This window comes from Eptesicus fuscus, chromosome 6 (genome assembly GCF_027574615.1).
Source record: "Eptesicus fuscus isolate TK198812 chromosome 6, DD_ASM_mEF_20220401, whole genome shotgun sequence".
Lineage (NCBI taxonomy): Eukaryota > Metazoa > Chordata > Mammalia > Chiroptera > Vespertilionidae > Eptesicus > Eptesicus fuscus.
The window spans coordinates 106495513-106509334 of record NC_072478.1 but is presented as its reverse complement, the minus strand read 5'-3'; the positions used below and the strand labels follow the sequence as shown (position 1 = coordinate 106509334).

The 13822-nt window shown below is 70.4% G+C and overlaps 1 protein-coding gene across 1 annotated transcript; it reads left to right on the top strand.

The window, feature by feature from the left end:
• Positions 1-2170: 2170 nt before the first annotated feature.
• On the top strand, positions 2171-12916 carry AP5Z1 (adaptor related protein complex 5 subunit zeta 1). The gene is made up of 17 exons (XM_054718242.1): positions 2171-2268; positions 4824-4961; positions 5094-5280; positions 5651-5792; positions 6002-6111; positions 6370-6538; positions 7944-8081; positions 8382-8419; positions 8510-8672; positions 9187-9365; positions 9895-10037; positions 10305-10445; positions 10917-11028; positions 11273-11370; positions 11744-11876; positions 11945-12159; positions 12371-12916. Exons 1-17 carry the CDS (start codon positions 2228-2230, stop codon positions 12639-12641), a joined length of 2418 nt encoding a protein of 805 aa, XP_054574217.1. The 5' UTR covers positions 2171-2227; the 3' UTR covers positions 12642-12916.
• Positions 12917-13822: the final 906 nt, after the last annotated feature.

The window sequence follows — 13822 nt, the reverse complement described above, 5'->3', positions numbered from 1 at the left end:
TTGGACGCCCGCCGTGGTGGCGGGAGCCAGGCGCCTGGGAGGGACCCTGCGGCTGGCGGCCTGCCTGCCTCTCCATTTCTAATGGGATACAGTACTTTTTTAAAAAGGAGCCATACTTTTTTTTTTTTAAAGTTTGAGAAATGAATGTGATTTCTAATTGTATCAGACATTAATGTTTTAAAGCTATAACAAAGTTTAAAATTTCTACATTTCGTTTTTCATTTATTGTAACTGTTCTTTTATCTATTAAATTGTATGTGGATGGGGAAGTCCTGTTTCTCCTCTTAGCATTTGTTTCTATAACCAGAAATAAAGTTATATATTAAAGAAACGACACTGGCCCCGGCGTGGTCCTTGGTGAGTGGCCGCTGAGGGACAGATGGGTGGGCAGGTGGCCCGCGGCTCCCGACCCGAGGGCCCTGACTGGGAGACCTGCTGCCTCCCCTGCCCTGGCGGCTGCTCCCGGGAAGAAGCAAACTGGCGAAGGACACGGTCTGGGAGGTGCCCCGAGCCCCGTGAGTTCCCTGAGGGGCCGTCTCTGCAGCTTCGGGGACGTGGATGAACCGGGAGCCTCCCCACAGCGGCTCCGTGGGCCCTGCGCCCGCCCGAGGCCGGCCTGCGGGCGTGGCTGCTGCCAGCACCGAGCTGCGACCTCCTAGCCTGCAGATGGGCACCCCGACCTCAGAACGTGCTGCGTCGGCCGCCCCGTGCACCATCCACCTTGGTGAGGGGGGGCGCTCCCTGCAGGCCGCCTCGTGCACCATCCACCTTGGTGAGGGCGCTCCCTGCAGGCCGCCTCGTGCACCATCCACCTTGGTGAGGGGGGCTCCCTGCAGGCCGCCTCGTGCACCATCCACCTTGGTGAGGGGAGGGGGGCTCCCTGCAGGCCGCCTCGTGCACCATCCACCTTGGTGAGGGGAGGGGGGCTCCCTGCAGGCCACCTCATGCAGCATTCACCTTTGGGGCGGGGGGCTCCCTGCAGGCCGCCTCGGGCCGGGTTAGTGAGTCACAAACAGCTCCTGGGTGCTCTGCTCAGCACAGCCTCCTCCACACAGGCTGTCAGCGCCGCCCTCAGCCACTTGGCCAGCTCCCGGCAGTCCATCCTCCCAATGATGGCGAGGACACCTTCTGGGGTGCCCCTGGGCTGGGGTGAGCCCCCACCCCCTCCCCATCTGCCTGGGCGGAGCACTCGGCCTCACGCAGCACCTCCCGCCGCCTCATCCGCACTTGGGCCCCGGAGGGCATCTCAGAACCAGAGTCCAGAATTCCCGCAGGGGAGCGCCCGGCCGGGAGGACAGCGCACTGCCCGCCTGCCCTGCGTCTCCCCGGCTTTCATCCCGGGCCGCCCCGCGCGTCCGCCATCGGGTCACCGTCTTCGTGGCTGTCAATTCCTCGACCACACGCAGCGGAGCCCTGACCGCCGCTCCACACGGGTCCTCCCGGCCCGCTCCTCCCACCCACGGCCTTTCGCCCCGGGTCCTGCCGCCGGTCCGGTCCGCCTGCGTTCACCCACGAAGCCTCCAGGGCCTTCGCCGCGCCCCCGCCCCGCCCTGGGGCTTCGGCCGGTAGGACTGCCGGTCGCGGCCGTCACGGCCTGTCACCCCGGAGTGTCCGCCCGCGGCCGGCAGGGGGAAGCGCTGTGGCCGGCACGGCTCCGGGAGGACGGGGAACGGGCCCTCCCTGGCCGGCGGCATCTGTAACGGAGGCCGCAGGGGCGGTGCTGGAGGCGGCGGCGTTCGGGGAACCTGCTGAGCCCCGCGGCCTCGCCAACCGTGGGGCGCGCCTCCGCCCGCACCACCGCGCCGCGGGGTTTGTGTGAAGTTTCCAGGTCCCTGGGCACTCGGCCCGCAACGCCCGCAACGCGGCACCGTGTTCTCGGGACAACCCAGCACTGGGGACCCGGGTCCATCGGGAGCCGTCAGCGCCGAGTGCGGGGCGCGGGGTTCCGGAGGCGCCGGGGTCCCGGGGTGCCCGGGTGCTGAGGTTCCGAGTGCGGGGGACCCGGGATCGAAGGCGCCCGGGACTCCGAATCCAAGGCGCCCACGAACCAACCAGGACCCGCGGCCAGGCGCACAGGCCCCGCCCCGCGAAGCTCCGCCAAGCCCATTGGCCAGCGGCCTGTCCGCCTCTTCACGTGACGTAGCACGTGACGCCACCCGGAAGCCGGCGGGACTGCGGGCCCGGCCGGTGGAGCGGCGAGCGGCTGGGGCGCCCGGGCGGCGGCGGGATGTCCGCGGCGGGGACGGAGAGCCTGCTCCGCCAGGCCAGGTGCCCGCGCCTCCCCCTCGGGGGACGGGAGGCCACGCCCGCCGGGCCCGGGCGGCGAGGTCGGGGCGGGTCGCGGAGGAGGTGGCCTGAGCCGGCGGGAGGAGTGGAAACGCGGCGGGGCCGTCCCGCCGGTTGCTCGGCCGGAGGCTGGGCGGACGGGACCCCCGGAGGGGCCGGCAGAGGCGGGGCGGCCGGAAGCTGCCCGCGGTGTCTCGGCTGCTCCGGGGTCAAGAGCGCAGCCCACAAGCCGCAGCCCCGGAGTCTGGCGCCGTCCGAGGCCTGGGGCGCCATGGGCCGCGTCCCCTGGGAAGACGCCCTCCCGCGGGCTCCGGACTCGCGCTGACCAGTCGTTAGCCCCCCCCCCCCCGCCCCCCACTAACCGGTGATGGGAGAAAGCAGGCGGCGGCCACCGGGCCACCCGCCCACGATGACGTTTAACGGGAGCGAATGGGCTCTGACGCGGTGGGGACGATGGGGCGCTGGAGGCCTGCGCCGGGGGGAGAGGCCGGAGGAGGGGACCCTCCTCTGCTCGCAGCACCGGGAAGGTCTCGGGGAGCCGGCGGCTGGCGGCACCGCCTCCCAGTGGCCCCGGAGCCTGGACACGAGAAGGACAGAGGTCAGGTCCCGTGTTCTCACCCGCGTGCACGCGGACTTGGGGGCGGGGCTCCATGAAAACGGGTCTCACACGAGCGTTTCACCCAGCGGGACACGCTCACCCCAAAGGTCTTCCCGAGAGGACAGCTGCGCCCACTCACGCCTGGTGTCCTCCCCGCGCACCTCCCGCCCGAGGCCCTCGTGGGTGGAAGGCAGGACAGCCTCGCTGTTTGAGTTCCTACCTCCCCGTCTGGGGGCGGGCAGCGGGCTGGAGGGCAGTGGACGCTTAAAACCATCACTGAAATGTAGGAGTTACAGTCTCCCTCTCGGCGAGGACGGGGAAAGTTAAACCATCAGGTGGGTCCTACTGGCTTTCACTGTGGATTTTATTTTAATGAAGCCTGTGGGGGGGTTTTAACGTATTTTTTATTAATTTCAGAGAGGAAGGGCGAGAGAGAAATATTAATGATGAGAATCATTGATCGGCTGCCTCCTGCACGCCCCACACTGGGGGGTCGGGCCCACAACCCAGGCATGTGGCCCTGACCGGAATGGAACCTGGGACCCTTCAGTCCCCAGGCTGAGGCTCTATCCACTGAGCCACACCGACTAGGGCGCACCTGTGGGTTTTGATAGCACTTTATATCGCTAAGGTTTGGAGTTAGGCTCCGGAGTGAATTTTAGTTCCCAACATTTTCGGAGATGGAAAGCAAGGGTGGGAAACGTTAACAGAAACATCTCTGGTGAGCTGGAGGAGAGGTGAAGGAGGTGGGCTCCGGTGGGGAGGGGAGGGGCGTGCGCAGCAAGGTCAGGGGCGCAGCAGCGTGAGTGTGGGGTGAGGGCCTGTGCGAAGGGCCAGAAGCGACAGGAAAGGCGCTGCTCCTGGGGGAGTCGGGGCCCCGGGGCCCTGAGCCGGCGTCTGGAGTTGGGCTGGAAGCGGAGGGAGCGGTGGGGGATTGGGCGGCCTGGCCTGGGAAGGTCCTGTGACCCGGAGACCGGGGAAGGGATGGTGTGGGCCGAGATGCGCCGCCATTCTGGGACTCGCCGTTACCATCCCACCAGCCAGGCAGCTTCCCCTCGGGCTCCTTGCCTGGAAGCTCCTGACCGCCGGGCCGGGAGGGAGCCCGCGGGTCGGGCTGCAGCCGTCAGGTAAGAACAGGGAATACGGGGACCGAGCCAGGCCCCACCTTCGGATGTTCACCAAACCTTGTCAGCCTCGCTGGGACGCCCCGTCTCTCGCGGCTCAGGGTTCCTGGGCTCAAACCAGGTTGGTCCAAGTGCACGGAGGGGGCCTCCGCCACGGCCCGGGCGGGCACACGGGAGGGCGGCATGCTGCTTCTCGCTTTGTGGGCCGGAGTGGGAACTCCCAGATGTCTGGCCTGTTGGCAATGCTCAATGCGTATTTATTTTTTAGTTAATGAGCAAGTTAAATATTAGAGCCGGGAGCGGTAACAGGCTTCCCTGACGGCGTGTCCAGGACTGCCCTTTACTACGTGACACTTAGCTCTTGGTCCCCGCAGTTCGTCTCATTAAAGGAACCTTTTGAAAAGCAACTTATTTCAGATTAAATCTCTCGTCCGTTTGACTCCTAAACTCCGTCAGTCTGTGTTCTGCTCCTGGGAAAACAGCACGGGAACGTGTGGCGTCTCTGCTAATAAGGGTTGTTGTCATGGGAACCGGGGGTGCAGGTGCCCCACAGCCCCGTCCAGCGGGGGCGGGAGTGGCCCTTGGACGGCTGAGTCTGGGGAGAGGGACCGGGCGGGGACCCAGGGCCGGTGAGTCAGGAGCAGCGTGTGGATGGGGAAGCCCTCTGCCCGGGACCCCGGCCTGTGTCCCCGGCGGGCGGGGTGTCACTCGGCAGCGCTCTGGGCCCCGGGCCAGGGCTCGTGCAGGTGCTGACGGGTCCGCCTGCGCAGGGAGGTCCAGGGCTCGTGCAGGTGCTGACGGGTCCGCCTGCGCAGGGAGGTCCGGGACGAGGAGCTGCGGCAGTTCTGCGCCCGCGTCAGCGCGCTGCTGCGGAAGGAGGAGCCGGGGCCCGAGGCCGTGGACGCCCTGCGCAGGCTCTTCCTCATCATCTCGGCCACCAAGTACGGCAGGAAGTGAGTGCTCCCCTCGGGGCGTGCGGGGGTGGGGGGAGGACCCGGGAGCTGTGCTCTGACCACGGTGTGACCCGCCGCCCGCTGTGTCCGGCCGCCGCCCGTGGCGTGACCCGCTGTGTCCGGCCGCCGCAGGCTGGAGAAGGAGTGCGTGGACCTGCTGCAGACCGCCCTGTGCCCGCCCGCGCGCCCCGAGCCGCTGCAGCTGCTCTGCGCCGCCATCCTGCGGGAGACGTCGCCCTGCCTGGGCCTGAGCCTGCCCTGCGACCACGCCCAGAGCCCGCGGCAGCTGAGCCTGGTGGCCTCTGTGCTCCTGGCCCAGGTAGCTGGCTCGCCGCCAGGCTGACCGCCGCCCTTGGTGGCCCTGGGCCCGGGGAGCAGCGGCCGATGAGCGGTCCCCTGCGGGTGGGCTCCGCGGGGTTCCCCTCTGTTCACTGGTCTTTCTGGGCCTTGGGGGGCAGACACGCCTCCCCTGCCTCCCCAGCTCCCCGTCCCCGTGTCCCTCTCCCGGGTCCCCAGACGGCAGTGCCGGGACGTGGTGGAGGCTGACTCGGCCCAGGGCTGCCGTGGTGACGTGAAGAGTCCCGAGAGGCGGCGCCTGGCGATGACGCTGACCGAGTGGCCGCCTGGGGGTGGACGGTCCCCTTTCCAGATGGCGCTGGGCCCTCACGCCCCCCTGGTTTGATTGGCAGGGCGACAGAGAGCAGGTCAGCAACGTGGGCCGGCGTGTCTTCCAAGTCCTCGAGAGCCGGCAGCCCGAGGGGCCGAGTCTGAGGCCCCTCCTCCCAGTCGTGTCCAAGGTCGCCAGCCTGGCCCCAGGCAGCTTCCATGAAGGTACGCCTTCCTGGAGAAGCAACTTCTGGGCCCTCCTCCCCCCCCCCCCCCCCCGAACAGAGATGCAGGGGTGAGTCGAGGCGGGGAGGGAGGGGGGGCGGGTCGCTGGGTCCGAGTGGCTGTGGGGCTGCTTGCCTTCCAGCAGGACTAGCAGTGCCCGCGGCCCGAGTGGGTTCACCTGCTCCCCTCGCCTTGTCCCGCCCCCGCAGACCAGGCCAACCTGCTCAGCAAGAGGCTGGTGGACTGGCTGCGCTATGCCAGCGTCCCGCAGGGGCCGCCCCCCTCCGCTGGGGGCTTCTTCACGCCCCGGGCCCGGCAGGTGAGTGCGGGGTCTGAGCCTCCCGGCCCCGGGGTCCCAGGCCACCTCGCCAGCCTTGCCGCAGGGTCCCTGCCTTCCTGTCCTCCACCTGCCCTGGCTCCACGTGGTGGGGTGGGCAGAGCGGGGTCATGGAGGCCTGGACCTGCTGGTGAGGGTCACGTGCCTGACGGAGGCCGTGTTCCTGGCTCCAAGCCGGCGGGTATGCACCGCACAGGGGGTGCGCCACCTCAGCGCCCCCACCCTCCCTCGCGCCCGCAGCCGGGTCCCGTCACCGAGGTCGATGGGGCCGTGGCCACGGACTTCTTCACGGTGCTGTCCACGGCCCAGCGCTTCACGGAGGACCAGTGGCTGAACGTGCAGGCCTTCTCCATGCTGCGGGCCTGGCTGCAGCTCAGCGGCCCCGGAGGCCCGGGCGCCCCGGACACAGGTAGGACCTGCACGCCCCGGGGACTGCCGCTGGGGCCAGAGCAGTGGAGGCCGCTGGGGCCAGAGCAGTGGAGGCCGCTGGGGCCAGAGCAGTGGAGGCCGTCGGGGCCAGAGCAGTGGAGGCCGTCGGGGCCAGAGGCCAGAGCAGTGGAGGCCGTCGGGGCCAGAGCAGTGGAGGCCGCTGGGGCCAGAGCAGTAGAGGCCGTCGGCGCCAGAGCAGTAGAGGCCGTCGGCGCCAGAGCAGTGGAGGCCGCCGGGGCCAGAGCAGTGGAGGCCGCCGGGGCCAGAGCAGTGGAGGCCGTCGGGGCCAGAGCAGTGGAGGCCGTCGGGGCCAGAGCAGTGGAGGCCGTCGGGGCCAGAGCAGTGGAGGCCGTCGGGGCCAGAGCAGTGGAGGCCGTCGGGGCCAGAGCAGTGGAGGCCGCTGGGGCCAGAGCAGTGGAGGCCGTCGGGGCCAGAGCAGTGGAGGCCGTCGGGGCCAGAGCAGTGGAGGCCGTCGGGGCCAGAGCAGTGGAGGCCGTCGGGGCCAGAGCAGTGGAGGCCGTCGGGGCCAGAGCAGTGGAGGCCGCCGGGGCCAGAGCAGTGGAGGCCGTCGGGGCCAGAGCAGTGGAGGCCGTCGGGGCCAGAGCAGTGGAGGCCGTCGGGGCCAGAGCAGTGGAGGCCGTCGGCGCCAGAGCAGTGGAGGCCGTCGGCGCCAGAGCAGTGGAGGCCGTCGGGGCCAGAGCAGTAGAGGCCGTCGGGGCCAGAGCAGTGGAGGCCGTCGGGGCCAGAGCAGTGGAGGCCGTCGGGGCCAGAGCAGTGGAGGCCGCCGGGGCCAGAGCAGTGGAGGCCGTCGGGGCCAGAGCAGTGGAGGCCGTCGGGGCCAGAGCAGTGGAGGCCGTCGGGGCCAGAGCAGTGGAGGCCGTCGGGGCCAGAGCAGTGGAGGCCGTCGGCGCCAGAGCAGTGGAGGCCGCTGGGGCCAGAGCAGTGGAGGCCGTCGGGGCCAGAGCAGTGGAGGCCGCTGGGGCCAGAGCAGTGGAGGCCGTCGGGGCCAGAGCAGTAGAGGCCGTCGGGGCCAGAGCAGTGGAGGCCGCCGGGGCCAGAGCAGTGGAGGCCGTCGGGGCCAGAGCAGTAGAGGCCGTCGGGGCCAGAGCAGTGGAGGCCGCCGGGGCCAGAGCAGTGGAGGCCGCCGGGGCCAGAGCAGTGGAGGTCGTCGGGGCCAGAGCAGTGGAGGCCGTCGGGGCAGGTCCTGCAGGCTCCGCTCGGGGCCCTTTCTCCTCCGCGATGAGCAGCTCAGCTCCAGCTTCCCAGGGCAGGAGCCTCTGCACTGAGGGGGCCCAGGGCGGGGCGGGCGGCGGGGCTGACCCCCGGCACTGGGAGCTCCAGCGTCCTCTGGGGCTCGGCCCCGAGCGCCAGGGTCCTCTCTCCAGATGACAGGTCAGAGCAGGAGGGCTCCACCCTGTCCGTGCTGTCGGCCGCCTCCTCCACCGGCCGCCTGCCGCCGCCCGAGCGCCTGCGGGAGAAGGCCTTCGAGTACTGCCAGCGCCTCATCGAGCAGAGCAACCGGCGTGAGTTGGGGTCTGTCCCCCCGCCAGGCCCTACCGTGGGCTCACAGGAGGCCGGGCCCAGCAGCTGTGTTCTCGGGGGGCATGAACCCCGGGGCTCAGCCCTGGACAGACCTGGGCCCAGGCTCTTGGGCTGCGTCCCCAGCACCCATCACACCTCCCCTGGGGTGGCTCTCTGCCGGGCTCTGCCTGCCCCCCACTCCCAGTGGGGTCCCCCGCCCGCTCCGAGCTTCCGGGACACATGCGCCTCCTGTTGGGCCGCCTGGTGCTGATGCAGAGGCCAGCCGCCTTTCTCCTCCCCAGGAGCCCTGCGAAGGGCGGACTCGGACCTGCAGAAAGCTGTGAGTGCCCGCGGCCGGGGCAGGCGGGGGGGGGGGGGGGGGGCTGGGGGGGCTCCCCTCCTCCCTCCGACGGCGGCCTGGTCCCCGCAGTGCCTGGTGGAGGCCGTGCTGGTGCTGGACGTGCTCTGCAGGCAGGACCCCTCCTTCCTGTACCGCACCCTCCCCTGCCTGAAGGCGCTGCAGGCGCGGCTGTGCGGGGACCCCGCCTGCGTGCGGGTGCTGCTGCCCCTCGCCCAGTTCTTCCTCAGCCACGGTGAGCCGGGGTCCGCACGGGCAAGGCTGCCGGCTCGCGGGAGGAATGCAGGTCAGGCCCCAGCCGGTGTGCTCAGCATAGAGCGTCGGCCTGTGGACCTAAGTGTCCCGGGTTCGATTCCAGTAAAGGGCACGTACCTCGGTTGTGGGCTCCCCCCTGGCCCAGGCCCTGTCAGGGCTCATGCAGGAGGCCACCAATCGATGTTTCTCTCTGTCCTTCTCTCCCTCTCCCTAAAAATCAATGGGAAAATGTCCTCAGATGAGGATTTAGAAAAAGGAAGTGCAGGTCAGGGCAGGGCGGTGGGCTCCCCCCTGCGCTCCCCTCCGATGCGCGACGGCCGGTTAGCACGATGGGGTGGGTGTAAAGGGGCTTCTGTAGCGAGTTCAGTGTTACCGCGGTCGGAGGCCTCAGCTTCCAGGGGGTGCGGCCGGCCCTCAGGCGGCTCGGGGGGTCTCTGGAAGGAGCGGCGGCGGGAGCGGCAGCCTTCCTGGCCGCCCTGACCCCGAGCTTGCAGGGGAGGCCGCCGCCCTGGACGCGGAGGCCGTGTGCCAGCACGTGTTCAGCAGGGTCCCGGCCGAGCACTTCCACAGCCCGATGCTGGCCTTCGAGTTCGTCCAGTTCTGCAGGCACAGCCTGCCCCTGCTCGGCCGCAACCTCAGCCTCCTCCGCCGGAGCTTCCCCAGCCTCCTCAAGGCACGTGCGGGGCGGGGCGGGGTGCCGGGGCGGGGGAGCGGTGCCGAGGTGGGGTGGGGAGGGGCGCAGTGTCCCAGGCCCCCCTGTCCTAGGGCCTCGGGGCCGGAGGCCTGGAATGCAGGGCGGGGGCGGGTGTGGGCGCCGGGTGTCAGGGCCTCGCAGGTGAATGGCCTCACGTGGGGCGGAGCCTGTTGGCCCCCCTCGGGAAGGGAAGGCTCGGCGGGTTTAGTTCTCGTAGGATCTGCCCGGATCCCGGCACCCCACAGCCTCGCCCGGGGTCCAGCCCTCTGGTGCCGTTGGCTTTTGGTGTGTGACACGTGGATATTGGGTTGTTGGTACAAAAGTGAATGCAGAAGCAAAGAGAATAGTGAAAAAATACGGGAGTATTTTCAGATGCCGGATCCCAGTGAAGTGAGACGGGAGGGGGGGCGGGGGGGTGCAGGCACCCCTGCCATACACAGCGCCCGTGACAGCAGTGCCGAGGGCACGGCCGCTGCCCCCGCTGAGCTGCCCCCCGCCCGCCCCTCAGCTCCTGGCCTGGAACAGCCCGCCCCTCACCTCCGAGTTCGTGGCGCTCCTGCCCTCGCTGGTGGACGCCAGCACGGCCGTGGAGCTGCTGCACGCGCTGCTGGACCTGCCGTGTCTGACCGCGGCCCTGGACCTGCAGCTCCGGTGAGCCTGCTCCCGCCGCCGGGCCCGGCCCCTCCCCTGCCCCCCTCCCCCTGCTGCCCGCCCCGCCCCCCCCCCCCCCCCGCCGGTGCTGGGTCCCCCAGCCCTTTCTCGTCACCCCAAGGCTCCTCACTGGGTCGGGGCGCTGTGATGTCACGGGCATCTGTGTCTCTCCCTGGCCAGTGGGTGCCCGTGACGGGGGCCAAGTCCAGCCTGGTGGGCCTGTGCCCAGAGCCACCCCTGAACCCGCCTCGGGCGTCTGTCCCTCAGGTTGTCACCGGCTGCGTCCGAGAGGCCGCTCTGGGACGCCTCCCTCAGGACGGCCAGCTGCCCCGACGCCTCCCAGGACCCGCAGCTCCAGGGCCTCCTCCAGCACCTGCTGCGCGCAGAGGCCAGCGGGGCCCCCGAGAGGTAGGGTCCCGGGGCTGGGAGCCCTGGGGCCGGCGTGGAGAGCGCTGCCGGCGCCCTCACCAGGCGCAGCCACGAGGCCCCGGCTGGCTCTGTTACGCGCACGGCGCCAGTTCTGCGACCCCGCACGGTGGGCACTCTGGTGACGCCATTATACAGTTGGAGAAACTGAGGCTTAGCGCCCAGGCGAGGAGCCCAAGGCCGCCTCACCCCAGACACCAGCTTCCCGGGTCCCAGGGGCAGGGCCATCCCGAGGGGCGCAGGTGCCAGGGCGGAGCTCAGGGCACAGCAGGCGTGGTGACGGACGACCTCCCGATGAGCCGTGCAAATGGTTTCAGAACTTGGTCCACGCACCCGGACCCCTGCCTTCCCGCACCAGCCGGGGGTCACACGGGCTCACGTGTTCAGAGCGTGTCCCTGGGCACCAGGCAGTGGGGCCTGGGCGGGCACTCAGCGGCTGTGCCCTGTCCCCAGGCTGGCGCCACTCCACCCGCTGCTGCAGCCCATGGCCAGCTGCGCCCGGGTGCTGCAGTGCGCCCAGGCGGTGCCCACCCTGCTGCGGGCCTTCTTCTCGGCCGTGACCCAGGTGAGCCCCCGCCCAGGCCCCGCTGCCCGGCCTCACTCCCACGCGGAGGGCCCGCCGGCAGCAAGGACCGAGGGTCAGCCAGAGGCCGCTCCAGCCCCACCCAGGCCCTGTCCCTTCGCCCGGCCGGCCGTCCCCTCCTGGACGGGGCTGGCGAGTGGCCCCCGGCCGGGACCCGGGACAGAACAGAGAGCAGCAGCAGGTGTTCGCGAACGGGGCTGAGTCTGCCTCTCGCTCTCGACCTCAGTTCGCTGACGGGGCCCTGACCAACCAGCTGGCACGGCTGCTCCTGGAGAGAAGCGACTCTCTTTACCCGGTGCCTGGCTACGAGGCCCGCGTGCACCAGTGAGTCTTCCTGCAGCCACACGGCTCCACCCCCGGTCCCCCTGGCCCGACACGTCCCCTTCCCCTCCGGCTGCTGCAGCACTGCCACCCCGGCCCGGCCTCGGCGCCCCAGACCCCTCCGTCTCACATCCGGGTGCCCCAGGCCCTCCCGCCTCCCACACCGTCTGTCCCCCTTTCTGGAGGCCTGACCCTTGCACTCCACTCAGAGGACCGAGGACAGAGCTGACCCGGCTCCTCCCAGGGGGCGAGAGGTCCTTTAGGGGCCGGAACTGCTGTGTGTCCCGACTGTCCCGCCCGGCTCCCGGCTGCCCTGGGTGGGCTGTGGCTGGGGCTGCGCACGGCGTCGGCAGCCACGGAGCCCTGTGCCCTGCAGGGTGCTGAGCGCCCAGTTCCTGGGCCTGTGCCAGCGGAGGCCCTGCCTGGTGGTGGAGCTGGCAAAGGAGCTGCTGGAGTTCGTGGGCAGCGGGGGCGGCCTCCGCAGCAGCGGGAGCGTGCTCACCTCCGTGGTAAGGCCACCGGCTGTCCCCCCACCGGCACGGCGGGCCTAGCAGGGGCTGAGGCGCTCTCCCCGCAGGTGTGGGCCGTCGGCGAGTACCTGGCGGTGAGCTGGGACCGGCGCTGCACCGTGGACCAGATTAACAAGTTCTTCGAAGCCCTGGAGGCCCTGCTGTTCGAGGTCACCCAGTCCCGCCCCTCGGCCACCCTCCTCCAGTGTCCCCCGCAGCTCGTCACTGCGCTTATGACCACACTGACCAAGCTGGCCTCCCGCAGCCAAGACCTGATCCCCAGGTACGGGGAAGGGGGGAGAGGGACCGGCCGCTCCGGGGAAGAAAGGAAAGTGGCTTGGGACCCTGGCACAGCTCAGCACCTGGGGGTCTGGCTGCGTCCCGGTGGCGTGGACTGGGCACTGCCACCTCCCCTCTCCAGCGGGTGCCTCCGCTGACCGGGCCTTCCACGAGACCGGGCCCCTGCAGCTGACTGGCCGGCCCCTCGTCCCCAGGGTCTCTCTGTTCCTGTCCAAGATGAGGACCCTGGCCCAGAGCCCGGCCACGGGCTCCCTGCGCTGTCGGGAGGAGGAGAGAGCCATCGGCATGCGGGCCACCGAGCTGCTGAACCTGCTGAAGATGCCCAGCGTGGCCCAGTTTGTGCTCACGCCCAGCGTGGAGGTGGCCGCGCCCCGCTACCACCGCGACACCAACACGGCGCTGCCGCTGGCCCTGCGCACGGTCAGCCGGCTGGTGGAGAAGGAGGCGGGCCTCCTGCCAGGCTGAGGGGCAGCGACCAGGCTGCCAGCCGGGCCGCAGATTGGGACGGAGCCTGGTACTTGGGCCGAGCCAGGGCCTCACGGTCAGGAGGAAACCAGGAGGAAGCCCGTGGGCCCTGGCCCCGCGGTGGGGTGGGCTGCCACGGTCTCACCTGTGGGTGTTGGTCCGACCCTCTCCCGCGGGACCATGCTGAGCTCGGCGGGACGTCCTGACGTGGCGCTAGGCCCTGGGGCGGGCGGGAGCTGCAGGACATTCAGCCCCAATAAACCCGCTGAAAGTCACTGTGTGGACAAGAGGCTGTTCTCTCGGCTCCCCCTGCCCCGGGGAGGGCTGGGTACACGCACCCCCACCCCACCCCCTTCCGCAGCTGGGCGGCTGCCCTGTGGGCGCCTCGGGCTACTGGAGAGCGGCCTGGACACGGCCCTGGCCTGGAGGGACACTCCCTCCCACTCAGTGGCTGTGGGGCGGGCGGCCCAGGAGTAAAGCTCACGGACACGCAGCCTGGAAGGGCGCGTGGGAACCACCGTGGCAGCTGCCGGGGAGGGGGAGCGCGTGTCTTCAGGGCCTGCCGTGGGCCGTGGGCCGTGGGCCTGGGGTGGGCGCACCTCCTGCCGCTGGGAGGGCAGGCCCACCTGGCAGGGCGCCCACGGCGGGGAAAACTCGCTGGGCGTGGCGGGTCGGGACGGCCCGGCCCAGCGACCCCGGACTGTTCCATTCGGGTTGGAGGCTCGGCTTGTAGGTCAGCTCCCAGGCCACGAGGTGGCACTGCTACCCCGGAGCCCGGGCCGCGCCCCGCCCCCCGCGTCAGGCTCCGCCCCCGCCCGCCCCAAGCCCTGCCCCGGCCGGTTTGCCACCCCGTCCCGGGCGCCTAAAACGGCTGCGGAACCGGAGGGGGGCCGGGGCCCGCCTCGCCTCCTTCCTGGTGTCCGGCCTCAGGACGCTTTCGGGATGCGCAGGTGGCCGCACCCAGGACGGGGCGGACCCCAGCCCAGCCCACCCGTGTTCCCCCAATAATCCGCCAGCCTCTGTCACCTCGGGCTCAGCCATGTGTTACAAGGGTTTGTGAATGCACTGGTCCCGCTTTGGGGAACGGGTGGGAGGCCGCCCTCAGGCAGGGATCCCGGGGCTCCTGTGCCCGCCAGGGGGCGGCGTGGGGCCCAGGGCTGGGGGCTCGTCCACGTCTCCGT

Bases quoted from the DNA above. Each gene is read 5' to 3' on its own strand.
- AP5Z1 (XM_054718242.1), top strand. From the start codon at position 2,228: ATGTCCGCGGCGGGGACGGAGAGCCTGCTCCGCCAGGCCAG. The intron at 5,793-6,001 runs GTACGCCTTCCT...CCGCCCCCGCAG, and splicing joins CCCAGGCAGCTTCCATGAAG to ACCAGGCCAACCTGCTCAGC. The intron at 8,420-8,509 runs GTGAGTGCCCGC...TGGTCCCCGCAG, and splicing joins ACTCGGACCTGCAGAAAGCT to TGCCTGGTGGAGGCCGTGCT.